This window comes from Notothenia rossii (assembly GCF_949606895.1).
Source record: "Notothenia rossii genome assembly, chromosome: 9".
NCBI lineage: Eukaryota > Metazoa > Chordata > Actinopteri > Perciformes > Nototheniidae > Notothenia > Notothenia rossii.
This window is the reverse complement of record NC_136907.1, coordinates 61,962,028-61,988,971: the sequence shown is the minus strand read 5'-3', so window position 1 is coordinate 61,988,971 and position 26,944 is coordinate 61,962,028. Positions and strand designations below refer to the sequence as shown.

The window sequence follows — 26,944 nt, the reverse complement described above, 5'->3', positions numbered from 1 at the left end:
CAATGGTTGTGATATCCTTGAACTGCTATAAATGTGTGATGCGATGACAAATACATGGATATTCCTTTGAAAACAAAACTAAAAACATGTTGTTTGTAAAAGTGTTTTATTAGAAAACAAAATGCAACAGCGCAATAACCCAAACACAGCACAGGCAGGGCTCAGTGTGTGTGGTAAAAATGACCCCTTGCAGACGGCCCTTAGAGGATTAAAACATTCTCAGACTGACGACACACGACCATGGAGAGAGTTGCTTTGTGTAGTCATTGCCTAACAACATGGCTGCTAATCTCAAATTTGAAGCTCACTCGCCAGACAAATGCACTGTATTTATTCAAATCTATAGAAATGTGTTTTGTACTGCCTGAAAACAAGTTATTATTTATACATTGCATAAATGATATAACGACAGTTCTTAGCTGAGCTTTCAGCGCCATGGGAACCCGACTGAGCATTCAATGCAACTCAGACCCCTGATCGTGTGTCGACGGCCTCTGAAACGGTATTTACAAATCCACATCTTCACAGGGCAAACAGACGCACCATAGAAAATTAAAATGCAATTTTCGCCACTTTTTAAATTTCAAGTGAAGACTAACAATGGTCTAATGGGGAGTGAAAAAAGGCAGAAAAACATAAAAGTAAAGCAATATTACATTGGCCAAAGACATAAACTCCAGGTGTCCAATGTGCCCACATTTTTCTCTTCTAATTAACAACTGGGTAAAAAAGAGGGGAGGAAACACAAGAGGAGAACAAGTCATATTGCTGGCAGGCGACATTTACTCAGTGCTCTGACTCCTTCTGCGTCCAATATGTTTACTATGGTCATTATTGGGCTCTCGCTGATGATGGCTCCTGTCTTTGCTTCCACTACGTTTGTGAGAGCGCTGTTCTCCGTCCCTCTCCCTGTCTTTCTCCCTGCTGTCTCTCTTCCTGCTCTTCTCTTCCCCCCCGCTCTTGTGCTTCCTCTCTCTACTGTGACTTTGGCTCTGCTTTTTGGCCTTCCTCTCTTCTCTGTGCCTTTCCCTGTCCTCTTTATGCCTCCTCTCATCAGTCTCCCCCTTGCTCTTTTTCTCTTTGGACCTCTCCCCCTCTACGCCTCTGTCTTTATGGTGTTCCCTCTCTTTCCTCTTGTTCTTGTCGTCCCCGCCGTCTCTTTCTTTGTCCCTGCGTTCGTTCTTTCTGTCCCTGCTGCCACTCTTTCTACGCTCCCTTCGGTCTTGGTTTCTGTCTGCGCTGCGGGACCGCCGTTTCTCCCTGTCCCCTCGCTCCCCCCTCTCCCCGCCCCCCCTCTCTTTCTTCTGGCGATCCCGCTCCCTCTCCAGCTCTCGGTCAAAGCTGGGGCCGTGTCGTTCTTTCTCGCGGTGGTGGCTCCTGCTCCTTGACCGTTTGGGGGACTTTTTTGGACTTGGTGTCTGTTTTGGTGTCCTGACAAAAAAACAGAGCAAGCTATTACACTTTCTGGTCATATAGATAACATAACCTACATAAGTAAGAATTAGAGTAAAGAGAGCCATGGCAAGAGTTTGCAACAGACAACCTTTTAATTGTGTTACCTGGAGCTGCGTTGTTCTCCTTGCTTCCCTGGCTCCTCCACCTCGGGTTCCTCCTCCGGCGTCTCTTTCACGGGAACTTTACGAGGCCTGGCCTTCATCTTCACGTCAATAGATTTCTGCACGGGCACCGGGATGCGGGGGAACAGAGTGGAGAACCACTCTAGTTTGGTCAAGAAGGAGCGCAGCATCTCTCCAACGGTCATCACACAGCCGCCCCCTGCCTTCACGTCAAGCTCCTGAAATCAAACGGTGGGAAAGAGCCATAGGAAAACTCAGTTAACACAGCCAGGCAGGGCAGAGGTATGTGTGATCGCTGTTTCAATCTAGCCTCAAATTATGTTTTTTGTGATGACCAAGTACTGAAACTTCACCTCTGTTCATCTAGCTTAATCTCTCAAAACCAATCAGATGTGGCTGAATTTTCTTTGCCAATGACAGAGGATAGAGAACTATAAATATAACAAAAGTCTTACCTCATTTCAAACTCTGGCTGTTTTAACAGTGTGAGCGTTGATAATGAAGGGACTGTTATTTTGGGATGCACCCCCCTTTTCTTAAAATCATCTGTTAATAACAGTAGTTCAAAAGTGGTTGCATCTACTGTAAACAGACTGAAAATTAAGGAAGAAGCAGCGTCTGAAAACATTGAAACTCAATGCAAGACAAGCCATGGCTTTTTTTGTTGCGTTCCCAAGACCACAATGGACTCTTAAGGGGGTGTAAGCGATTACAAATTGCCCACAGTGTAAGAAAAGATTGGAGCAGCTAGGCAAAGTGCACACCAGTTGAAGAGTTATTGACTTGATATGGTAAGGAACAGCCGCTTTGCACTCACACACGCAACCCAACAGTGCTGAGATACAATATCCAATTCACCTGCTGCACAATGGGCATCTAAAGAAAAAAACAGGGGAATTAACCAGTTGGGAAGGATTTCATATGATCAGTTCAAATATAATGCAACAGAACATCGAAGGAGGCCTAGCTGCACAGTCTGGTATCAAGTATAATTTTAATCAAAAAGGACCAATATGTAAGATTTAACGGCAGAAATCAAATATATTATTCCTAACTTTTCTTCTCGGTCGTGTTGAATCACGTGAACCGATGTCTATTACTACATAAGGTGCAGGTCGTCTTCCACCGGGCGCACCATTTTGCAACGACCATGTTTCTACAGTAGCCCAGAATGGACAAACTAAAACATTTCTTTCATGCTTTAGGGGTCTACTAGTTTACACTAAATCCTACACACTGATCCTTTAAAATATGGCGAATACCTAATAGATGTATGCAACAGTCAACATGTGTTATTAGTTTGGGTATACATGTCCGCTTGACTGTGTATAAATGACTATTTATCCCACATTTTGTGGTCCTGATAGAAGCTTATAAAAATTAAAAAGGCATGCCTTATCATTACATTAACTTAAAGATTTAATTTGCATCGCATACATTACTTACCCTGATAAAAATCAGCAGCAGCACAGTGAGCAAGTAACCTAGCTACTCGGGTTTAGAGCAAAGAAACTGGGGACAATTAAGCCAAATGAAGGCAAAGGTGAAAAATCAGTTTATGAGCATCACAAGGGGGGGGGAAATGGAGAGCTTTTAACATGTGTCGTTTGACAAGGTATTTATTTGAGAGAAAGAAACATCAAATTATTACCCGAAGTGACATACCTCCTCATCATCCAGGAAGCCGTCGTACCAATCTACCAAATCTGCTGGAGGCTGAGTGTATCTGAACAAAACAGAGAGCATAATATGAACATTTGCATCACAAATTCACATTGCAGTTACTTTATATTTATGATTTTATCGACCTGTATCAATAATACCTATACACACACATTTAAGTTAAACTTTTTATGATCTGAAAAATGCATTGCAACTAGAACATTGCAATAAAATGTTTCTTATACACTATGGATACATTTTAGTAGCATAGTGGCAATTAACAAATATATTATCATCAATTAATTAACTTTTTTATATTTTTAACAAAAATATTGCCTTAGAACAAAACATCTCTAATTTCATCAACATGATGTCTTAACCAAAATGTGCAAAAATATCTAGCAATATTTGGAAAGTATAAAAAAAAATCTCCAGCCAAAAAAGACCTACCTTATGTACATGAAGCCAAGTGCTCTGATGTAAGGAGAGTCTGAGTGAGTGATCAGACCCATCAGCTGTTTGCGAGTCAGCTTGAGAGTAAACAGTTTGTATAGAAGACAGTAAGCAGTAGACACAATACCACCAGTCCCGACTCCACGCACCTAACAAGGATGAAGACATATTTGTAAAGCACATCATTTACAACAAACCTATTTCACAAAAACGGACCTTTGGACAATACTTAAGCATTAAAGTACAACAATGAAAGTACTTATAAAGTGTAAATGTGTCATACTTGTAAGTCATCATCCTCGAGTTTGGAAAGGCAAATGTAGAGGGGGGGAAAAGATGGGGAATATAAAAAGCACGTACTTCTCACTTACCCCTCCGCACATTCCAGTCTGGCCTGCAGTCTTTCTGCTTCCCTTTTCCCAAGGCTCAGCGTGATTCACCTGTAGACATACAAAACAATGTAAGGAGTCTTAAGGACAATTAACACACTTACATGTGTCCATGAAACATGAATTGAGCTGCCAATACACATCTGAAGGATCCAGTCCTGACAACTTCCTCTGAGCGTTAGTGAAGCTGGAGTGATATATGTCAGTGTTTAAACAGGTATTCATTTAAAGTATTTACTGCTAAACATAAATGTGATAGGTGGATTTGGTTTATAGGAAGGCTGTAGATTAACAACAACCATTTTATTTTTTAAACCTTTGACATAATACTTTACTGGCCTTTTTGTCAATAAAGACACACGAACGTATCAGGGAACAGTTATTCTGCTCTGGCAGTCAGAGACCCCCTACCACCTGCCGCTTTTAAGCGGTCAAACCAGCATCATCATCATTTTACTATTTCTGAAAAATATAAAAAACAAACATTCAAGTAATCTTTGTTTATAACGGCAGCCATGCTTTTACGTTAGTTAACGTAAACTCACTTAGAAGTTAAGGTGGCGTTGCCGATATAAATATTAAGGTCCCGTATGTGTGCGCAATTGTTTGAGATACTCAGACATCTTCCCTAGTACTTGTGTTACCATATATAATACTAGGTCTTTGTGGTGGCAGTTTTCCTTGGTAATTGACCACTATAGTAAATTTGCTATCGCTACCTTAACGCTAGATAGACTGTACGGCGGTTATCTAACTAGCATGCGGGTTAGCATTTGCAACATTTACCTTGAAGTAGATTTCGTCCACAACTTCATGGTACGTCTTAAGTTCGTAAAGCTGAACTTTGAAATACGGCGAAGACAGCACATTTGTGAGAATCATTGGGTTGAGGTTCATAGTCTTTTCGTTGCCCCACAGGGGCAATACATTTCCATGTTTTCCTGATGCAGGCTTGCTAACGGCCTGTGTTGGTAGCTGGTTTCCGACGTTAGCCATGTTAGCTAAATCCCACGCCGCTCAGGATAGTGTACAGTTAGCGTATTTCCGATTACAGATCCATCAATATAACATAGTGAAGTGTCGATATTTAACAGTTCCGTCGGTTCTCATGAAGTTGATTTGTTGTTTAATTGACGATCACAACTTCCCGCCGTCGCTGTAACGCTAGCTAAAGCGCTGTTGCCGTTGCGCGTTGGGAACCGGAAGTGAACGTTACTGCTGTGAACTGCGAACCACCGCTGCGTCAACAGGCTTTATGTTAGGAAAATAAAAGCATGTATGCACATACCGATGTGTATCAATTGTGAAATTGATCACCGAACGTATATTCCGTCAATATTTTTTGTTATTATTATTATTATATAATGTGGTGAATGGAAAAAATGTAAGTCGTTGTTGCTTTTTAACACAATTTATCTTTTTTAGTACGTGTTTACTTTGAAATGTTTGCTTTGCCTAAACCGGAAATTCAATTATCGCAATATTATGAAACTCCACCTGCCGATTTAAACTGATCTTTAACCCTTCTCTTGCGTTTCGGGTCAAAAGTGACCGAGTGACTTTGTTTTTGATCATAAATATTGTGTTTCTCGTCCAATTGCCTCAAGACCTTATGTTATCCTCCACACTAGGCCTCTGAACATATACAATTCATGATCACCACTTGTATTGATTTTATTAGTGATTTATTCAACAGTGAAACACCCGTTATGTTTTCGGTCAGAATTGACCGCCAAATGAAATGAATTGGTATGACTGTATTATGTTCATCCTGCAGATGGAAAACATATCCACACACACACACACACACACACACACACACACACACACACACACACACACACACACACACACACACACACACACACACAATTATAACATGAAATTCACCCCTGGTGTCATTCTGTCTGTCACCGCTTGATTTTACTTGCTTTGACTGTTCAAATGAGATGTCAATCAAAATTTGATAAGGGGTAAGGGGACCGAAAATAGTATGGGAAGGGGGGTATGACCTAACGCAAGAGAAGGGTTAAGCTTCAATTGTTGTGATATTTACATATTTAATATGGCGTGTTATACTACATGGTAATAATATCATAATATCAATATATAAATCTCATTAAGTTAGTTGTCTGGTATCCCCTTAATGTTAAATGCTCTGTCTTTTGGTTATTTTATGTAATTTGTTCATTTTAAAGTGTATACTACAAATGTGCCATGGACTCCAGAATAAATAATTGCCTAGAAGATGAAGAAAAAATTGCAAAAGTATCAAAACGTTTAATTTTAATGTTGTGTAAAATGTTCTATGGCATCCATACTGCAAAAAGACAGCAGAACAAAAGGTTACACAAAGAGCACATTTTTCGAAACGTATGATTTATTTGGCCTGAAATAAAGCATACAAAAACCAAACAATAGATATCTTAAAAAACATTATGGGCTTTACACATATGACTTTCATTATGTAGGCTACATAGTTTAGATATAACTTCTTAAGTGGCAGCAAATATACATTTACAAAATATCTGATAAAAAATAAATTCATCGCTTTAAAGACAACAGACAAAGGCACATGCTCAGACAAATAGAAATCATACCATCAAAAGATCATGGTATTTAAATAGCAGTCATCTCTCCACCACTTTAAATGTCACAATGTCAGATGTGTACTACTTTAGATGTATGGGACTTCAAGGAACCGACTAAGTCCCCCCTCCAGCCACACACAGTACAATTAAACTGAGGAATACAAATCAACCATAAGAAAAGTTTTGTTTTTAAATAGCAGAGAAACCCCTTTACAGCTTAGAGCTCACCAAGATGGGTGAACAATATGTGTTGAATTACAGTACTTAAACCTTTCAGTTTTCATAAAAGAACACCCACATAAATGTCAGTACATTAGTTACCCCAGCACCAAGATGTTCAAAATGTATGTGGCCTTCAGCTCCACTTCTTGAACACTAGGGAGCTCGCCTAGTCTACAGACACTGTAGGTCACGTACAGAGAACTGCCTTGGAGAAATGAAATCTCCTGGAGTGAGGCAGGATCAAGTTCTGATGGCACCTCTACAACTCTCCAGTCTTGTGTCCTCCCGCTTCAGTGTAACATGGCACCCTTTGACAGTCACATGCTTCCTAAAGCCTAGCGCTTGATCACCACCTGCTCAAAGGCTCCAGCTGCAACCCTGAAAGAGAATGTGCAATGTGTTACATGACAGGAAATGAAGGATCTTATATATGTAGAACTAAGATTATGATGTGAAACTGAAAGCGCATTGATGAGTATATTCCTCATTAGGGTCCCCATTCAGCACATTTGAAATGAATTTAGATAAGTAGTTCATGCCTGCTTTGTAGCACCAACAATCCACAATTACATAACACCCACCTCATGTGCTGGCTTCCCAAGGCTGTACTCCCACCAGGACCAACAAACAAGCTTAGCCCCTCCTCTGCAGAAATAAATAAATACACAAACACACACATACACATTAGGGGGATGTAGTAGCTAGTCTGAGACTGTCAGACCTTTTGAACAATAGTTGATGGTTAAGAAACACAATCAAAAGATACACTTTAACATAAAAAATGTATGCAACATCAGTCTCAATGGCGTTAAAGACAGGGGTAAGTAGCACGGTGTGTGCTTGCCTATCAGTGAGGTTAAACTGTCCTTGTGGTATTCATAGAAATGATAGTCAATCTTAAAGCTTGAACCCTTTATCAAATAAACTCTAATACTTCAAATGGAAGGTAACTAAGGTATGGTTCCATTTGGCTTCCATTTTATGGTTTGCCACCATAAACATGTAATCATTTTTAATCCATTGAAGGAAGTACTTAAAGACGTTGCGTTGTAACATTGCAACACCCCAAAGTAATTTGATTCCATCAGCAGGATGTTAGGCAACTTTCTAAGTCCGCCTGCATAGGTCCACTAAATCACAGATTAGATGTACACACCCTCTGCACTGGAGTCCAAGAAACCGCTGCTGAAATCCTGGCTCTGCAGGATTTTCTCTATTATGTCATCAGCATCCACCCTGGTGGCATCAACTCTCTTCAGCTGATTCTCCATTGAGTTCTGCTTGACTGGATGTCTAATGTAGAAACAGGCAAGAGTGGAATATTACACAAATGTGCTGCATAAGGAAAAATATACAATATAGTTAGTGGGTCATAAAAACCGCTAACAAGGTTTGTTCACAATGATCATTATGGAAAGCAGTTTGGAAAATAAAAGTTTGAAAATAAAAGGGGAAAAAACTTTACCTATGAATTTTAGCTGGGGTAGAGGGGTGTTCAGATGCATGTTGACAGGTTGCACAGGCTGGGGGAGTCGTCCTGCTCTCCCCCTGCTGGTCACTGGGTTCCAGGATGCTGCCGATGCCTGTGGAGGCAGAACCCCCTGACCCGCTCCTCCGATGGCACAGATCTGTTAAACTGGAGTGATTTGAACTGTAACCTAAAAGTAAGGAGAGAGTGAAAACATTGAGCTCAAGCCAGTGATTTGTGTATCTGGTGTGGATAAAAAGTGGCTTGAGGGAATCATATATTATGTGTCCCTGGATTGGTACCTGAGATTTTTGACTTCTCACTTGCATAGCTGGGTGTTCTTGAATGGCCGTACGCTACCAGCTCCTCTGGGACAGAAACCGACTTAACTGTAGAACCTAAATGATAAAAGACACAAACACTCAGTGGTGAAACTAAAAAATCACAAGATGACACAGCTACAACTTACATTCAGAGGAAATGTATCTTATTTGAGGTAAACAAAAAACCTAGTGGAGTCACACATCTTTGGTAAATCATCATGCTTATTATTCATAGGCTTGTGAAAAAGAACATTGAATTCATTTCAAATGGTTTCTGTTGACTTTGGCTCTTTAAAAGGACCATTTCAAAAGTGTTGACAACGATAGCTGCTTGTTTGCTTCTGTCAAGAACATAGAAACTAAAATGATAACCTGGCAGAAAACTCTTTAGAGTGTGTATTTACATACCAGTTAGTGAATGGAATATGTGCACGTCCCCTCCCTTCCTGTCCTCAAGAAGACACTCTGCTTCAGCCTGAGGGTTTCCCAGGGTCATGGCAGTAGACGGGGGACTAAAGGGAACACGAGAGAGAGTGATGTTACTGAGGAGCAGGGTGGTGTAAGAAGCATCACTCAGTGTTGTTAGAAAGCAGCTCCTTCAAATGCTCTTATGTTAGACACAGTTATTGGACCATAGTCTGATTAAAGCCCACATGAAGGACCAACAGTTATGGACTTTGGTGACTTTAAGCTACAGAATACAGAATCCACAGTGATTTTCTGGGATCGACTCATTCAAAATCTATAGTGCTGACCAAATCACTCGGGTTTATGTAGAAAACCTTCCTTTAGACTCTTTTCGTGCTCCTTAAGTTTACTAAACCTGTACCTGGGCATGTTGTACCTATACTGATGAGTGGATAGCATACAATCTTGTTAAATGCAATATCAAAATCTGCTAATTCCTCTGCTTCACAGGCAAAACACAATGACCCTATAACTAAAGTAACGAGAACACTGGGTTGTTTGTTTTGTCTGGAGTCATCAAACAGACTTTTAAATGTAGAACTTGTGTAGCTCAAATGCAGTTATTTAAATGCATCACATCCTGTTATAAGTGGCTAGGTTATAACTATATTAGTTTGTTTCTTATGTTTGGTTCCTTGTCTTAATATTGTTCATGTTGCAAATTGAGCTGCTGTGATGCAAGAAACATTTTATACTTGATCTGACAATATCGTATCATATGTGGTATTGTGGACAGAATAGGATGACTTTTTAAGGATATACCGGACCTTATCACAGGAAACTCCACATATGTGCTACTGAGAGGCTATGCTGAATAAAGGAATGAGGGCGGACAGTCAGCAAATCATAAAAAACAAAAGCGTCATCTCCTTTGTTTCATCACACACACAATGAATAACACCCCGTGGGCTGAATGACTAGCCCTGCTATTAAGATTACACTTGAGACATCTCCTAGGCAGCAGTGAGTCTACTATTACACTGAGAGGGAGTAGTAACAGGGAAAGGCTGGTTATAGAAAGTTAACAGTTTGCACATTGGCAGGAGAGTGTTGTTACATCATGTCTTTGACAAACATCTCTACGTACAGCTCTTGACAAAAGAGAGAAAAAACATCAGCTGTTGTTTACTATCAGGGTTAGGCACATTAATGTCTGACTGAGAGTTTATTAGCTCTCAGATAAGCATCTGATAACTCTGACAACTCAGTATTTTTATTTGTCATTCAATTATTTGAAATCTATGTGATATAAGACATCAGTGTTGGGTCACGTTGATGATAGACAGGACGTGACGAGAACAGTTTCCTCTGTAGTCGGATGCAGAGGCATACTTCCTTTGTGACCACAAATACAATCAACATAACAAACACGTCTCCAGTGTTATGATTAATGACACTATACTGATGTATAATATGGTTAAAAGGAGCTCTTACGTTTTAAAACAGGGGTCTCCAGACATAAGTTGTGTGGTGATGACAACCTGTAAACAGAACAAAATATGTTGGTTTTATGCTGACAAGCATCTGTATTTGTAAGATGGGGAAAAAGCTACGACGTAGTGTGGTTCACGAGGGTTACTTTTAACAAAGGGTTGGAATGAAATGTTGTGAAATGTTAGTCCATTGGAGGAATGTCTCAAATGCATTCCCATGGCTCAGGCAGCTTATAGATCACAAGCTCAGACATGTGTAGCATCAACTGTCGGGGCATGCCACGATTCCACTCAGTACATAAATCCAACGTTTTGTTATCTTCTACAGAAACGGATGACTTCATTTAGAGTGGCACAGTTGAGCAAGAACAGGTTTTAGGCTTTTCTATGCTTTTCTAAAAGCTTGGACTTTAGAAGAACATTGTGGGAGAGACTTCTAATTCCATTTCAAACAATATTGAAAGGAGGATTGTGGAGCTTTGCGTTTAAACACTACCACACCTTTAGAATTGAGTTGTCCTGTCTGGTGTTCTTGGTGTCGTATCCCTCTAGGAGACACCGTCGTGTGGTGCTGCCAGACCCAGCGAACTCAGACAGGTTCAAGTCAGCAAAGCCCAGCTGCACAGGGGTATAAAGACCAAGCAGTTAGAACAGTGTGATCTCTGTTAAAGTGTGAGCACTAACAAGGGCACTAACAAGGTATCTGTACATAAAGCATCATCCTATAAAACATACAGTAGTATTTGTTTAAAAAAAAAATCCAGCCCAGCTTAGGTTTTTAGAAACACACCACATGCGACGGGAGTTTACATTCCTGAGAAAGCAGACAAACTAATTCTTCTCATCATTTAAGTTATTGGTTAACAGAGCCTTAGTTTTGATTTAGAGATTTTTCAATAAGTAACCAAAGCCGGAAGCTAGAAATAAAAACATTCATTGTGAGACTCACCTCACTTAAGGTCACCTTCACACGTAGAGGTAGACTTTTATCACATATATTTTATGATAAGACTCCTCTAATGGATATCTGGCCCGTAAGCTGCTATGTTTACAACAAAATGGTCAACAGACTCAAGAACACCTTACCTTTGCAAAGGTCTTTCCGCCCTTCACTTCCTTAAATGACAAAAAGGGAAAGTTATATACTGTTTACATTAAAAACAAATGTATGAGTCGTTGTAGAATGACCACTGGCTGCACCAAGCTTGTATGGTTACAAATTAACAGTGCTCCTGGTCTCATGTAGGCTACATAAACATTTCTTAGCACATTAACAGTTAACTATCTGGACTCTGTTTTGGAAAATTCCCTCTATGTATTTTTGTGGTGTCAACAAAATAGAGCTTGACGGCAGAGAAAATGTCCTGTACCTTGCGCACAGACACCCGGCACAAACAGGGGTCGAGTACACCTGTTCCAGCATTGGCACTCATCTTACACACAAAGGAAAATCTCTTCTTCCAGTGTACACAGTTGGCTTGGACTTGCTCCCTGTGAGAGATAACACATTTAGAAACACTTCTTCATACAGAAACAAAAACACAAAGGCATAATGATTCACGAACAAATATATATCCCAACTCTTTCAGATTTATGATAGTTTACCATCCAATTGTATGACACAGAGCATCAAGAAAGAGGAAGATTATATATATTTTTAGGAATATATAAGAAAATAAAGAACAATTTTATTTAATGAAATGGGCTTATGCTCCATTTTTACACCTTGAGTTATCCCCTCAAAACCTATTAGATGATTATTCACTCAGCTTATTCCACCTGGTCATGATCTAAATGTGTGCAAGATGTTAGTCCAATTCTCACTTGACATTTGGATGTTTCAGAATAAAACAGGCTTTGGAGAAAAAGAACAATTATAAATAGGAATTATGTGAAAATAAGAATTTCCGTTCGCCCCTATACCACACACAAGATTGACAATATGCTTGTATTCAAAACAGAGAATGCAGCTGTGGTTTGAGCAGGGTAAAAGTGAGACACAGTGTTTGGAAACAGAGAGTAACCATGGCAAAGCAATGAGGGTTAGACATGTGCTATGCCTGCCTTTCTTTCCATAGTGACTCATTTAAATGCCACAGTAACGTTACACGCACTTATAATCACCGTCCCCAAACCTTGTGCGCTTCTTTCATTGGAAGAAAATGCTTTGGTTCTAACTGCCACAAGTAATATCAGATACACTGCATATACAACTGACTAAAAGAGAAAATGAGCCTGCTACAAATTACACACTATAAGGAGTCTGCTATATAACACAATCCCAAATATAATATTATTATTAGTAAGCAGTGGTGAAAAGTGAAAAAAAGTACATTTACTCAAGTTTTGTACTTTTTTTGACATATTTGTTCTTTACTTGAGTATTTCTATTTCATGCTCCTTTATACTTCCACTCCAATACATCCGTTACCACTTACTTTGTACATATAAAACACATGATATGCTGATATGGTATAAAGCAGTAGGCTACTGTAGTAGTACTACACAGTATTTCAAGTATCTAGGCCTACATTTGGTCAACACTCACAAACTACCATACTAAAATGCTCTTAAATGTATAAAAACAGGATTATACAATAACAATAATATTTCAATAATGTAGAAATAGATATCCGGCTTAACGAGTACATTTACTTTTGATTCTTGAAGTAGCCTACATTTAAGCTGATAAAAATCATGTTCTTTATAGTCTTGAAACGGGTCATTTTGGTGCTTATACTTTTGTACATTCAAGTAACATTTTAAAAGCAGGACTTTTACTTGTAACGGAGTGTTTTAGGACCATAGTATTTGTCATTTTAAAGTAAAGGATTTGAGTACTTCTTCCAACACTAGTAAGATAAATACTGTAGGCTACTGGCTGCTGTCTCACTCACAGTATCTACTTGTTGCTTAGCAACTACTTTGATCAACAGTGTACATAAATTAACGGAACACACATTAACTTCCTTCGATTGAAACATAACCCTACATTATATTTTTTTATAAATTAGCGAGCTCTGGCTCTATTAATATTGTGTAAATCTCATCTTCCTGGTTGTAGGGCTACTAACACAGCAGCACATTGTCAACAGCACATTGTAAACTATTGAAGTATTATTAGTTAGTTAGCGTTAACCTAGCTACTGTTAGTCAACGTTAACAACACATAAACAAGTTAACGTTGATCGTTGAAAGTCAGGGAATGCTGTTGCCAACAAAGGAGCAAAGCCGTGACAATAAATGTTTTAAAAATGTCCATATAAACCTGAACACGGACTTAAAAATGGCTAAAAACAAGCTCAACTTAAAAGTAATTTTAGCATGTTGGAACAACCAGGGAAACGTGGCTATAAATAGAAAAAACATTCTTACCGAGACGACTCTTCGGCAAAGCCTCCATCTACCAGTCTCACTTTACAGAATAAAACTCCGTTTACGAAGGGAACAGAGCACAATTCCTCCAAGTCGAAGTCTACTTTAAATTTGAATTTCTTTTTCTTCAATAGAATGAACGACATATCCTAAACGTCGCTGACAGTCGTGGTAAATCCTCAACTGAACACTTTCTTTGCTCCTCCTCGTCTCCCAGCTGCTGCTTGTTGCTGCAGTCTGCAGACAGACACGACTCAAAGTTCAAATCCGCTTCTCCACCCACTGAAAAATATAATACGTGACGTGAGGGAAATTCCACCGTTTGATTGGACAACGCAGGCCTGGAGAAAGGAGAAATACCCAGGTCACGATTGTAACAGTTGTAGCCTGTACTTCACTTCTGAAACTCATTCATATTTAATGCCCTAAAGTGAACCTATTACCCTGACCACTGAAGTGTTGAGAAGAAGTGGTGCCAATAAACAGAAGGGATAATATACTATTCAGCAGGCATGTGACCCAGAGCCATATATTCGGCTCTGATGTGACCATAAGAAGAAATGATGGAAGACATGCTAAATAAGCCACTCAGGAATAACACTTAAATACTATCAATCAAAAATACTATCAATCAAAAATACTTTTAAATTATCCTATGTTTGTTATCTGTAATTGAAACGAAGTTAATACGCCATACATTCCATTGAATATTCAGTAAAGCATTATGCTTAACACATAAGAACCCGGACCCATTTCTACTTTTGGAAAATTAAGGAGAACATAATTTAGACTAAATAGACCACATAGAACACATTTCTGACAAGTAACCCCCCCCCCCCTAGTGTCAAATATCGGGCTTTAATGATAAAGTAACTCGTCTTATTTATAACTTCATTAATGAGGAAGATTTTTTTGTTTAAATTTGTTTGAACACACTTTGAATTGAAGAATAAAGAATATATGTATTATAGGCAACATTTTAATGTTTTTGCAGGCTGGCTCAAATGTTATCCACTTTATATACTGTTGTGTAGGTTAATCTATAACAATCTGTTCATTAAGTCTATGATAAATGCACAGAAGTGGCATCGTGTTACTAATTTAATATTGAACTTAAGTAAACATTTTGGGTACTTGGACTTTACATATTGTGCTTTCTCTTAATTTCACTCTATACTTCATTACATTAATCTGCCTAAGTAATTTAGATTGTATTTCTACTAATACTGTTATTCAGTGGGTTTTATTTTCCATCTTATGTGTAGCATTATATTTATTCTATTTCAATCTTTGTTCTTCCTGTTATTTGAAAGTTTGCTTTATTTTCCATTTTATTTCCCCTCTTAAGTTTGATCCCTTGTTTGTTTATTCTGTGTCTATTTTTCCTTATTGTAAAGCACTGCTGCATTTATTACATGAAATTAGCTACACAAATAAAGTGTGTTATTATGACGCTTAATATAAACACCTCTTACAGTCAGTGAAACCCACCACATATTTAGGGGCCCAGTGATGATACACACAGATGGACCCTGACTCACTTTCCTGACAGCACCTGCTCCCATAGATATCTATGCCTGCTCCTGTGTGAAGAACAGCGCCCTTTAGTGGCGCTCAGCGGCACTGCGCTATAGGAAATACAAAGCTGCGTTTATCCCTCTACTGACACGTCCGGCTGCTAGATGTAGAGATAACATTTCCTCAACATGAAGCATCCGATGAAGCAGGAGCGAAAAAACAGATGGGGATGTTCACCATTAGAAGCATTAAGCGGATTACCGGAGTAATGCGGGGTTTATTTATTTCGTCACATTTCTACCTCCATCTTTCCCCGTAGAAGACACCCTGCTGTCGCTACGTAGCGTTGCTCCGCCCAAGATTACTGCAGTTCGCCTGATACGTTGCGAAGTAACACCTCTGCACGGGACAGTGCAACATATAGTGCCTGCAAACCTCTTTTTTAAACGCTGAGCTCACATCTGGATTTCAGCAGGGTTTATTGATGATTTTCAATATGGATTTATAACCAGATCCTGACTGCAGAACCGGCGACTCGTCTCGACTGCTGCTCCCTCATTAGCTCCACAATGTATCCAAAGATACGGACGCTTTTATTATCAAATGCGCACTGCTGGGATGCCGACAGCAAGAGGTCATGCCAGGACTTATTCGAGAAGCTTGATGCCAATAAAGATGGGAAGGTGGACGTCGCTGAATTACGAGCGGGACTCAAGGCAATGGGCATATTTCGCCAGGGAGCCGCACAGGTAGGGAGTCTTGTTGGGGTCCTGTGAGGAGGGAAGAGTTTCAGAGCTTTGCCTGCCTGTTTTGCATAGCATTCATAAGTAGTGTCTGTGTGTGTGTGTGTGTGTGTGTGTGTGTGTGTGTGTGTGTGTGTGTGTGTGTGTGTGTGTGTGTGTGTGTGTGTGTGTGTGTGTGTGTGTGTGTGTGTGTGTGTGTGTGTGTGTGTGTGTGTGTCTTGTGCAACTGGAAGAGGGAAATGAACCATTTTATTTGATCAGGGGCGGTTCTATACCATAGGGGTGGGCCAAGCTGGGGCCAGTTGGTCAAGATTGCAACATTTTAAATTCAGTATAAAGTCATAGCCCACAACAAAACTTAAATTACCATTATTGGTGTTAGTTTTAGTTACATAAATGGAGTCAATGACTGATTTACAGTTTTATCTTATTATATTATTAAAAAAAACAAACATTTACTGTTATTTTTGACCCACAGTCTTTGCTGCAACACTATCAGAAATTGCATTATCATAATTTCTCTTTTGGAGGGGGGCCACAGGGGGTTCCAAGCTCAGTGTTACATGGGCACTGGACCCTGTTGAGCCAGCCACCCTCCACTCGAGAACCGCTCATGGATTTGATCTCTTCTCTGCAGAAAATCGTTTCGTCTGGGGATCAGAACAATGATGGGAGTCTCGACTTCAACGAGTTCAGCAACTATCTGAAAGAGCACGAGAAGAAGCTGCGGCTCACATTCAAGAGCCTGGACAGAAACAACGATGGTAGGAGCTTCCTCAATATAAAAATACTTGGCACAAGTTCTCACATGCGGTGCCAGCAGACATGCCATTTAATGTTTACAATAGCAAACATTCTTTGTTTACACTGCAGCTTGTCTGAGTTGAGTTTTTATGTTGTGTCAGGGCGCATTGATGCCTCAGAGATCCAGCAGTCCCTTGCAGAGCTGGGCCTGGATATCAGCAAAGAGAATGCCCTGAAAATATTACAGAGGTTTGGCCTTCACTTCAATCCACTGTAACATGTTTTTATTTTGGGTGTTTCCAAGATTTTTGCCTGTGTATAATCTGAAAGCTCAGCCATAGATTAAAAGGTTTCTGTGTGTTTCCCTAGTATGGACATTGATGGGACGATGATGGTGGACTGGAACGAGTGGAGAGAACACTTCCTGCTATGCCCTGCTCACAACCTGGAAGAGATCATACGCCACTGGAAACACTCCTCGGTATGGGGCAAATATACACAGAAACACATTCTGCAGACGAGTGCAGTGGAATTAATCACATGATGTCTAGTTCTCCTGTGTAAGATGTTATGGGCTATTTCTGCATTACACTTTTTCTCTGCAGCTTCATAAGATTAGAGTTTCCAACATAATTAGGTCACAGCAGCACACAGTGTTTGTTCGGCTTGCTCCTCCACATCTTTGCAAATAAAGATGTCATTGTCGAGATATTTGCTCCTTCGTGAGCAAACCATAATCCTCTCTTTTGTATCTAAATGTCTCTTCAATGCACTGCCTGTTTATGGTCTCTAAGGTAACAACACCAGTCCAAAATGCATTGCCATAGTTGTGACTGCAGGACACAAAGCTAGCTGTGTTAGCTTCTGTGTATCCCTAGGAGCGCATTAAAGTGCCACTGTGTTTGTCACTAGCAGAAACCATGGGTGTTTCTCAATGTCGAGGAAGGCTCCTCCAGAGTCACTATTTCAAGGATGCTACGTCATCGAGTCCCGCCGAAGGACTGTTCCAATGTCCAGGATCCTTGGAATTCTACCGAGGCCGGCGTCCTTCGTTGTTCCACCATTCTTCGTTTTCCGAGGCTAGGAAGGATTCTTGCCTCGCTTCGGAAGGACCTGACTCGGAGGGATATGTCCTACCAAGGAAGCGTCCTCTACATTGAGAAACACCCCATTTCTGCTTTTTGTAAAACATGGGATATGTTTATCTGAAACAGCCTGCAAGACGAGGGCGCAGTCAGCTTAGTGATTATGATTTCACAAGCAGTTCATGCTGATAGATAAGGAGCTCAATGCATTGTTTGTTGTTGAAATAGTTTCAACCTCTGCAGTATTTTAGCCTTTCCCTCCCCTAATTTGACCCTAACATGTTGAGCCAAAAGTCAAAGAAAATAAGCATTGTATGTTAAAAGCATACAATGCGAAGTGTGTTACCTTCCATGGTGATACCTAACATTCAAGTTCTGCGAATACTTCCTTCTCCAGTGTATAGGTTATTTGGCAAGCATGTAAAAACGATTGCTGCATCACTGAGACAATAGACCTCAAAAGGAGAAGTGCTTGTAGGGCATTTAAAGTTTTTTTTTATCACATTGACAACCACCCAAGTTTATGTGACATGTACTATTCATGAAAGAGATACAATCTCAAGGCCAAAATAATAATATAAGAAACGTTTTACTCTATTTATTATGGCCATAAGCTGACAAACCAAAGTGATTTCAGCAGATGTGTTTAACTAGGTGCTGGACATAGGGGACAGTCTTGCCATCCCAGATGAGTTCACAGAGGAGGAGAAGAGCTCAGGTCGATGGTGGAAGCAGCTTGCTGCGGGGGCCGTGGCGGGGGCCATCTCTCGCACTGGGACTGCTCCTCTGGACAGAATGAAGGTCTTCATGCAGGTGAAATATATTAAAGAACATTTGACAAATGTATATTTCGCCTAGGGGGATAAATAAAATAATATATGTAACCTCATATATTTGTTCTGCAGGTTCATTCTTCTAAGACTAACCCCATAAGCCTCGTGGGGGGCTTCAGTAGGATGATCAAAGAGGGAGGTCTGTCCTCACTGTGGAGGGGAAATGGGACCAACGTTTTAAAGATCGCACCAGAGACAGCTATCAAATTCATGGCATATGAACAAGTAAGCTCTAAACTGCAAATTCAATTTGCCATATATACTGTATATATTTTGATGGTATTCATCACAATTTTATAACATTATTAATATTTATAAAAATCCTTTATTTTTTCCCATTTAAATGTGTTCTGTAGTATAAGAAGTTGTTGTCATCAGAGGGCCAGAAGATTGAGACACACAAGAGGTTTGTAGCCGGCTCTCTGGCCGGAGCCACTGCACAGACATCCATCTACCCCATGGAGGTGAGACAGCTTTTCACCAAAACTTGAAAATACCACAGAAAAAAAAAAGAAATATTCCAACGTTTTTATCCTTTCGTGATTTCTCTGTCTAAGGTATTGAAAACTAGACTGACCCTTGGGAAAACTGGCCAATATACAGGAATGTTTGATTGTGCCAAGAAGATCCTGAGGAAGGAGGGAATCTTGGCTTTCTACAAGGGCTACGTCCCAAACTTAGTGGGCATAATCCCCTACGCTGGGATAGACCTTGCTGTTTATGAGGTATGCAGGATTTGTGATTTTATTTTTCTCCTTTGTGATATTTCAAAACAGTGTGTTAGTGGGGGCACTTTGTTTAATTAATTTAATTATATGCACCAGTTCATCTTATATTATAAAGTAATGGTGGAGTTCTATGCTGATGGTTTTCAATTATTGTCTTTACTGTGTTTCAGACTCTAAAGAACACGTGGTTGACGCATCACACCAAAGACTCAGCTAACCCTGGAGTTCTGGTGCTGGTGGCCTGCGGCACCATCTCCAGCACCTGCGGAATGCTGGCCAGCTATCCCCTCGCACTGGTGCGCACACGGATGCAGGCACAAGGTAAACTCATCTGCATTTTATGACCGTGACGACAACACCTACAGGACTGTCTCAGAAAATTAGAATATTGTGATAAAGTTCTTTATTTTCTGTAATGCAATTAAAAAAACAAAAATGTCATACATTCTGGATTCATTACAAATCAACTGAAATATTGCAAGCCTTTTATTATTTTAATATTGCTGATTATGGCATACAGCTTAAGAAAACTCAAATATCCTATCTCTAAATATTAGAATATCATGAAAAAGTATACTAGTAGGGTGTTCAACGAATCACTTGAATCGTCTAATTAACTCGAAACACCTGCAAGGGTTTCCTGAGCCTTGAAAAACACTCAGCTTGGTTCAGTAAACTAAATCACAAGTATGGGGAAGACTGCTGATCTGACTGCTGTCCAGAGGACCGTCATTGACACCCTCCATCAGGAGGGTAAGACACAAAAAGAAATTTCTCAAAGAGCAAGCTGTTCACAGAGTGCAGTTTCAAAGCACATCCACAAAAAGTCTGTTGGAAGGGGGAAATGTGGCAGGAAACGCTGCACAACCAAGAGACATGAACGCAGCCTTAACAGCATTGTGAAGAAGAGTCGCTTCCAGAATTTGGGGGAGCTTCAAAGACAGTGGACTGAAGCTGGAGTCCAGGTATCAAAAGTCACTGTTCACAGACGTGTCCGGGAAATGGGCTACAATAGCCGTATTCCCATGGTCAAGCCACTTCTGAACTCAAGACAACGGAAGAGGCGTCTGACTTGGGCTAAGGAAAAGAAGCACTGGACAGTTGCACAGTGGTCCAAAGTCCTCTTTTCAGACGAAAGCAAGTTTTGTATTTCATTTGGAAGTCAAGGCGCCAGAGTCTGGAGAAAGGCTGGAGAGGAGCAAAATCCAAGTTGCTTGAAATCCAGTGTGAAGTTCCCACAGTCAGCGATGGTTTGGGGAGCCATGTCAGCTGCTGGTGTTGGTCCACTGTGTTTCATCAAGCCCAGAGTAAATGCAGCTGTGTACCAAGAGATTTTAGAGCACTACATGCTTCCGTCTGCTGAAAAGCTCTATGGAGATGAGGAATTCATTTTCCAGCATGATCTGGCACCTGCCCACAGTGCCAAAACCACCAGTAACTGGTGTACTGACCATGGCATTACTGTCCTCGATTGGCCTGCAAATTCCCCTGACCTGAACCCCATAGAGAATATGTGGGGTATTGTGAAGAAGAAGCTGAAAGACACCAGACCCAACAATGCTAATGAGCTAAAGGCCGCTATTGAAGCATCCTGGGCATCCATAACACCTCAGCAATGCCACAGGCTGATTGCCTCCATGCCACGCCGCATTGATGCAGTAATCCGTGCAAAAGGATTCCCAACCAAGTACTGAGTGCATTAATGGACATTTTCAAATGTTTGATTGTATTTTGCTGTTATAAATCTTTTTTTTTTACTTGGTCTGAGGAACTATTCTAATTTTTTGAGATAGGATTTTTGAGTTTTCTTAAGCTGTATGCCATAATCAGCAATATTAAAATAATAAAAGGCTTGCAATATTTCAGTTGATTTGTAATGAATCCAGAATGTATGACATTTTTGTTTTTTTAATTGCATTACAGAAAATAAAGAACTTTATCACAATATTCTAATTTTCTGAGACAGTCCTGTATATAGCACATCATTTAGGTCACTACAATTTGGAATAATATATAATTGTGATTTTTGACTGATCTTGCAATTGCGATATGGTCCACGGTATTGGAAGGAATGCTCATTTTTGCATACATTTTCTTATTTTCATTGAAAAATAAAGTATTTGTTGGTGAGATTTTCTGCAAGGATCTGTATCAAACATATGGTTTTGTATAAGTATGTAGAATAATCATTTTGTTAAGGTGGAACATCTCTGCAGCACCACAATACTTAATTTATTTTCACTCATATTTTGTCTTATGATAAATAATAATATTGCGCATCCTCGGATTAAAATGTGTCCATATTGCAAATGCAATATATTTCCATTAATCTTTTCAGCCTTACGTAATTACACAGTGCATTATATTTTTCATAATTATTGCGTTAATGTGCTGACCAAACTCTGTGAAGGCACCCAATATATTCTGGTCACATACACTTGAGTTATAAGTCACATAATAAATAGGCTGCCTTTTAGCATACAGCACCAGAGTAAAAATCTTTCAGATGCAGCACCGCCTCCCTCACTTACCCTTTTCTCTGCAGCGTCTCTGGATACAACAGACCAGCCCTCCATGAGCAATCTGATGAAGAAGATCGTAGCCAAAGACGGCTTTTTTGGACTCTACCGAGGCATCCTGCCAAACTTCATGAAAGTAATTCCTGCTGTCAGCATCAGCTATGTTGTTTACGAGTACATGAAGACTGGCTTAGGAATTTCCAAATGACCCTGGAAGCCAATGAAAAAAGAACATTAACTTAATTATTGGACTTGAAATACAGACAGACATACAGAGCATGACTTCCGCGAGCTGGAATAGGAGTTCAGCAGATGGAAAACTGTATGTATCCTAATGGTGGTCTATCATTAGCTAAAGCCTGTATCGTATGTGCTGAGCATGCTTTAATTATAATTCAAATGTTATACATAATGCACTCCCTAAGTATGTACACTGTCCAAAAGAATATTTCACACATAAAAAACGTAATTGATACATACATAACATTAGCATCAATGCAAACAAAAACAACGCATCTTCAGTTAGCAATTTCATTGTACTCATAAAATGGAATGCCTGATGAAAATGGAATGTCAATGGGACACAATGTGGTGCTTTTTGATAACAAAATAAATATTTTCTTCAGAGAAGCTGGAGCTTAATCAATGAGGCTTAACAGCAGTCATAATTGTGTTTAATAATGGTAAAATGACACTACGCCACTTTAAATGTTTAAGTCCACAGCCTTCAGGGGTCATTTAAAACTTCTATAAGTTGTAAACACCTGCCTATAGAGTGCCTCCAGTCAGCTGAAAAATAAATAACCTGTTAACACTGGAACACTGTGAGCATGAAGACAATGCATCTTGTGAAAATAACTAAATCTGTGTTGGATTTGAGAGATAGTTTAAATGTGCCTTACAGCCACACAATGTGAACTTTCTGGCATTAATATATATGAATTTACTATATACTTATACACAATGCATTTATGAACTGTTATGATGGGTACTACAACGGTGCATGGTAACAATTTAAAATAGTAATAACTGGACGTTGTGATTGAAACACTTGCTAGGAGTATGTTTTGTCCTGTGTCACTTTTCTACAGTGGGCCTGAAGTGCAAGTCAAAACAACATTTCACAAAACACTACAACATATCACAAAAGACTTCAAAATGTCATAAAACACAACGACATTTCAAAAAACACTACAGCATTTCAGAAAACGCCACAGCATTTCACATTTTACGGAAATGGAACCTGTTAAGCCCCAAGCCTGTTTTTCAGGTCTCAGGCTCGAAAATGGCATTCCCAGAACAAATGACCATATCTTCACTTCTAAAAGGGTTAAATTAATAATCTTTTTTCTCAAAGCAAGGTTACATCTGTGAGTTGGATGAAGAAGTGTCAGAATCAATATAGATGTTTTTATTTTAAAATAAATTCAGATTGAACACAGTAAAAAAAATGTAAATTATTGTGTCCGTCCAAAAACAAAAAATTACTTATAGTGAAAACACCCCTTGAATGATGGGATGGTAGACTAAAAGCTTTAGGAATCCAAACTATAACATATAAGTACCCTGTATCAAGATTGATGCAAAACAAGTGAAATTTGACCTTTTTAGAGAGATTTAGCAAATAAAACCCACTTCTGGGGTCATTTGGGTGGATTTTCCATATCTGTGGCCCCCCTTGGTCGATTTTGATGATTGACATATTTTTCTAACCGTCAGAGCCAATGGAATCGAGGGGAACTCCCACATACACACAAACATTACCAAATAAGGAGTGAGAGTGACGCATAGCCAAAACCGGAAGCTGCGATAACTCTGGTGGCTACCATTAGCAGCTAACTTTTACCCTCCGACACCTATGGATGAACCGATTCAGCCACAATTTTTCTCGTTTTAATGCCATTGAACACTTCTTTTGATCAGATTGACAGCTACGGTGAGACGATCTCCCGTAAAAGCTCCGTAAAGGTACGTGTTGCGATGTCTGTGTTTGCTTCCCCTGTCGCGAGTTTCGGATCGCTCAGTGATGATACTATACCTATATAATCTGTGGAACCTCAGCTTTAATCTGATATCTTGTATGTGCAGTTACGATAAGTAATAAGGGTATCTTTGTCTTGAGTTCTGTGCCAAAGTGCGTTAGCATTTTTCGCTCAGGGATCATTTAGATGCTTCTTATGAGACTTGTGTTTTGTTTTGGTAAAAATGGTTTGTACCGTCAGTTAGCTGCGATTCTTCCCGTTAATCTGGTATAACACATTAATAGGTTCTTAAATATTAAGATGCCCTAAGACACAGTGTCGTGAAAAAAAAAAAAGATCCGCCAAAGGGGTCTTTGGGGCTTAACAGGTTTTAAGGGAGAACACTTATTGTTTGTGACTGGACAGAGCCGACAGCACCAGTATTTCCTGTTTGGTACTGTTCAGCTGTTTCTTCACAAATTTTAAACTGAGTTGGAAAGAATGGAAGAAGAGATGGAAATCTTAAGGGAATATTCTAGCGAAGGATATACATACTTTGTTATCCTCGACATGCTGTCAACCCATCACAACATCAACATGTCCCTTAGAACCAAGGAGAGTCGCTCAGGTTGTTAGCATCTGGTTAGCTAGCTATGCTAACGTACATAAGGAGTTGTTTCTACAACAAGGTGGAGGAGAGTCCTCTCCTGTCAGACTGAGAGGATCGTTTTGGGCCAGTGACGTCACCGATGACAAACGAAGCCTCGCTGCCCCTCACGAGAATGCTTCAGAAAGTGCTTTAGATCGGTTGAACTTCTTATTTTACATCCATGGTTGAACCACAACGCTCATATTACCCATGGATGCAGGGGCGGACTGGCCATCGGGACGTTCGGGATACCGTTTCCCCGCAGCGTCGAGGCTCCGGTGACAGTTCACTCAGCTGGAAAGCTGTTGACTTACAACCGCAAGGTCCCTGGTTCAACGACTGGTCAATAAGTATTTTAGTTTGTTTATAAAAGCTACAGCTAAATGAGATAATGTAGTTAATAAATGTATTCTTTGATATGGTTTAGCCTTTCTCAGGCTACAACATGGTTAAGTTTACGAATATTATTAATGAATACAAATCCCTCTTTGCAATGTTTACCAGCCTCCTTTGGCTTTTCAATCACAATCATTAAACTGGAATAAATACAATATTGTTAACATGAAAATATGATTTTATGTTGGTTGTTTAGAGTTATTCTATGGCTTTACTCATTGGGAACTCTGTAGATAGCTGTTTCAGTGCGGTGGGCGGAACGGAAACCAGACTGGAATTTCTCAAAGAGGCCGTTTAGTTGAAGATGGTCCTGATGCTGGGCGACAATTACATGTCTAACTGTCTACCAGCATGTCATGCACTCACTGGCTGTGGCACAACAATTAGTTTGTACAGAATAGGAAAGACAACAGCATTCACCAAACTCAAGACCCATCTCAGCGAGCTCAAAGATCTGGCCCATTTTGGACTCTGCCAGCTTGGAAGAGTCTTTGCCAGTTGCAAGAGAATTTGCGCTTCTGCTACATGGAAAAAAGAAAAAGGAAATTGGACTGATGTGCACTAACTTGGATGAACTGAGGTTCATAGTTGCATCAACAACAGATGCAGCCTCGGAAAATCTGCCGCCAACAGAGGATGCATTTCAACAACATGTACAAAGAGCAATGTTTCAGACAGCGATATGGTGTCACAGCCCAAACCCAAACCCTTGTTATGGAGTCCTGTTGGCAAGGGGTGGATTGTCAGAGATGGGGCCATTCAACCAGTGCTACTTACAAAAACCCCAGCACCTACAGAAGTGAGAGACATTACTCACTTGTATTGCAAAGATGCAAAGTGTGGAGAGACTGGAAAGTGCCAGTGCCTCTCTGTTGGCCTTCCCTGTACGGAGTTCTGCACCTGCTGTACAGAATGTCAAAATGTGTCCCCTAACGTTTCTGAGGAACCTGACATTTAACATTATATTCTAGTATCTATGTACTTGACCTCTCACAGAATTATTTGATGAATTGTAAACTGTACTTTGAATTAAGGTTCCAGTTTCAATAAAACCTGTACTATTTACACCTATGTTTTAGAGGCTTGCCATTTAGAACTAATACACTTGATTGTATTGGGTTACTCTTATTCTGACTATTTGGTGATTTAGTTCAGCCACCTGGTATTTCCCTCTCCAAATATAATGACCATCAGAGTAAGCTTTCTTAACTTATAGGCTATTATGCCACTTATCCCCCATTCGGAATTTGACTGTATCAGAGAAGAGGTAGGCCTATGTCTAAATAAATCTCATTTGCAATAGAACTGTACCAGATATTTCCATACAACTACTGGTTAGTGTTCAATAGCACCCTAGAGACAATTCAGTAATGGTATATTTTTTAGGGATTTCTGTTTTTCTGATAAATGAGAGAAAAGTGATTGAGTCCTATGTTCCTATCACCAAAAAGTACAATTTCCATCTAAACTAAAGCTAAGTTTAGTTCTAAAGAACAACCCAAAAAACATTTTTTCCCCCAAAATAAAATTTGAGAACAATCAATTTCATTAATGGGAGACCCTAAAGATAAGAAAAATCATTGTTGTCATTTGTTCTACCTCGGGTAGGGGTATCTCGAAAACTAAAGCCTTTTTTGAGGACTTGCTGGACTAGAGATAGAGCACACTGTTAAGATGTGAAATCTGCCTGTTTTACACACTTTGACCAACAGGGGGGTTTGTTTTCAAATGAAGCCCATGATGAAGCCTCATGAGATGAACCCTTTTGCGAACCAATTGGCTGGAAAGCTTCATGAGGCTTCATCTC

At 39.8% G+C, this 26,944-nt stretch overlaps 3 protein-coding genes across 4 annotated transcripts; 1 reads left to right on the top strand and 2 right to left on the bottom strand.

Annotated features, from left to right (window-relative positions):
* Nucleotides 1–89: 89 nt before the first annotated feature.
* On the bottom strand, nucleotides 90–5,314 carry prpf38b (pre-mRNA processing factor 38B). Its single transcript, XM_079651852.1, has 6 exons — nucleotides 4,868–5,314; nucleotides 4,064–4,132; nucleotides 3,690–3,841; nucleotides 3,243–3,303; nucleotides 1,560–1,795; nucleotides 90–1,431 (listed from the first exon to the last, which is right to left on the bottom strand). The coding sequence occupies exons 1-6, from the start codon at nucleotides 5,075–5,077 to the stop codon at nucleotides 783–785; spliced, it is 1,377 nt and encodes a 458-aa protein (XP_079507978.1). The 5' UTR covers nucleotides 5,078–5,314; the 3' UTR covers nucleotides 90–782.
* A 1,129-nt stretch (nucleotides 5,315–6,443) lies between these two features.
* On the bottom strand, nucleotides 6,444–14,227 carry LOC307018771 (EEIG family member 2-like). 2 transcript variants are annotated; one of them, XM_079649188.1, is made up of 11 exons: nucleotides 13,962–14,227; nucleotides 11,957–12,077; nucleotides 11,673–11,702; nucleotides 11,088–11,204; nucleotides 10,588–10,634; nucleotides 9,094–9,197; nucleotides 8,686–8,760; nucleotides 8,360–8,552; nucleotides 8,051–8,187; nucleotides 7,476–7,539; nucleotides 6,444–7,272 (listed from the first exon to the last, which is right to left on the bottom strand). In XM_079649188.1, exons 1-11 carry the CDS (start codon nucleotides 14,105–14,107, stop codon nucleotides 7,230–7,232), a joined length of 1,077 nt encoding a protein of 358 aa, XP_079505314.1. In that variant the 5' UTR covers nucleotides 14,108–14,227; the 3' UTR covers nucleotides 6,444–7,229. The 2 variants fall into 2 exon arrangements, with proteins under 2 accessions (XP_079505314.1, XP_079505313.1); XM_079649187.1 differs by having other exon boundaries at nucleotides 8,665–8,760; nucleotides 13,962–14,226.
* A 1,360-nt stretch (nucleotides 14,228–15,587) lies between these two features.
* Nucleotides 15,588–22,773, top strand: LOC307018595 (mitochondrial adenyl nucleotide antiporter SLC25A24-like). The gene is made up of 10 exons (XM_079648907.1): nucleotides 15,588–16,228; nucleotides 16,860–16,986; nucleotides 17,128–17,215; nucleotides 17,336–17,447; nucleotides 18,706–18,864; nucleotides 18,957–19,109; nucleotides 19,241–19,348; nucleotides 19,442–19,609; nucleotides 19,783–19,933; nucleotides 22,158–22,773. Exons 1-10 carry the CDS (start codon nucleotides 16,049–16,051, stop codon nucleotides 22,337–22,339), a joined length of 1,428 nt encoding a protein of 475 aa, XP_079505033.1. The 5' UTR covers nucleotides 15,588–16,048; the 3' UTR covers nucleotides 22,340–22,773.
* The last annotated feature ends 4,171 nt before the right edge of the window (nucleotides 22,774–26,944 follow it).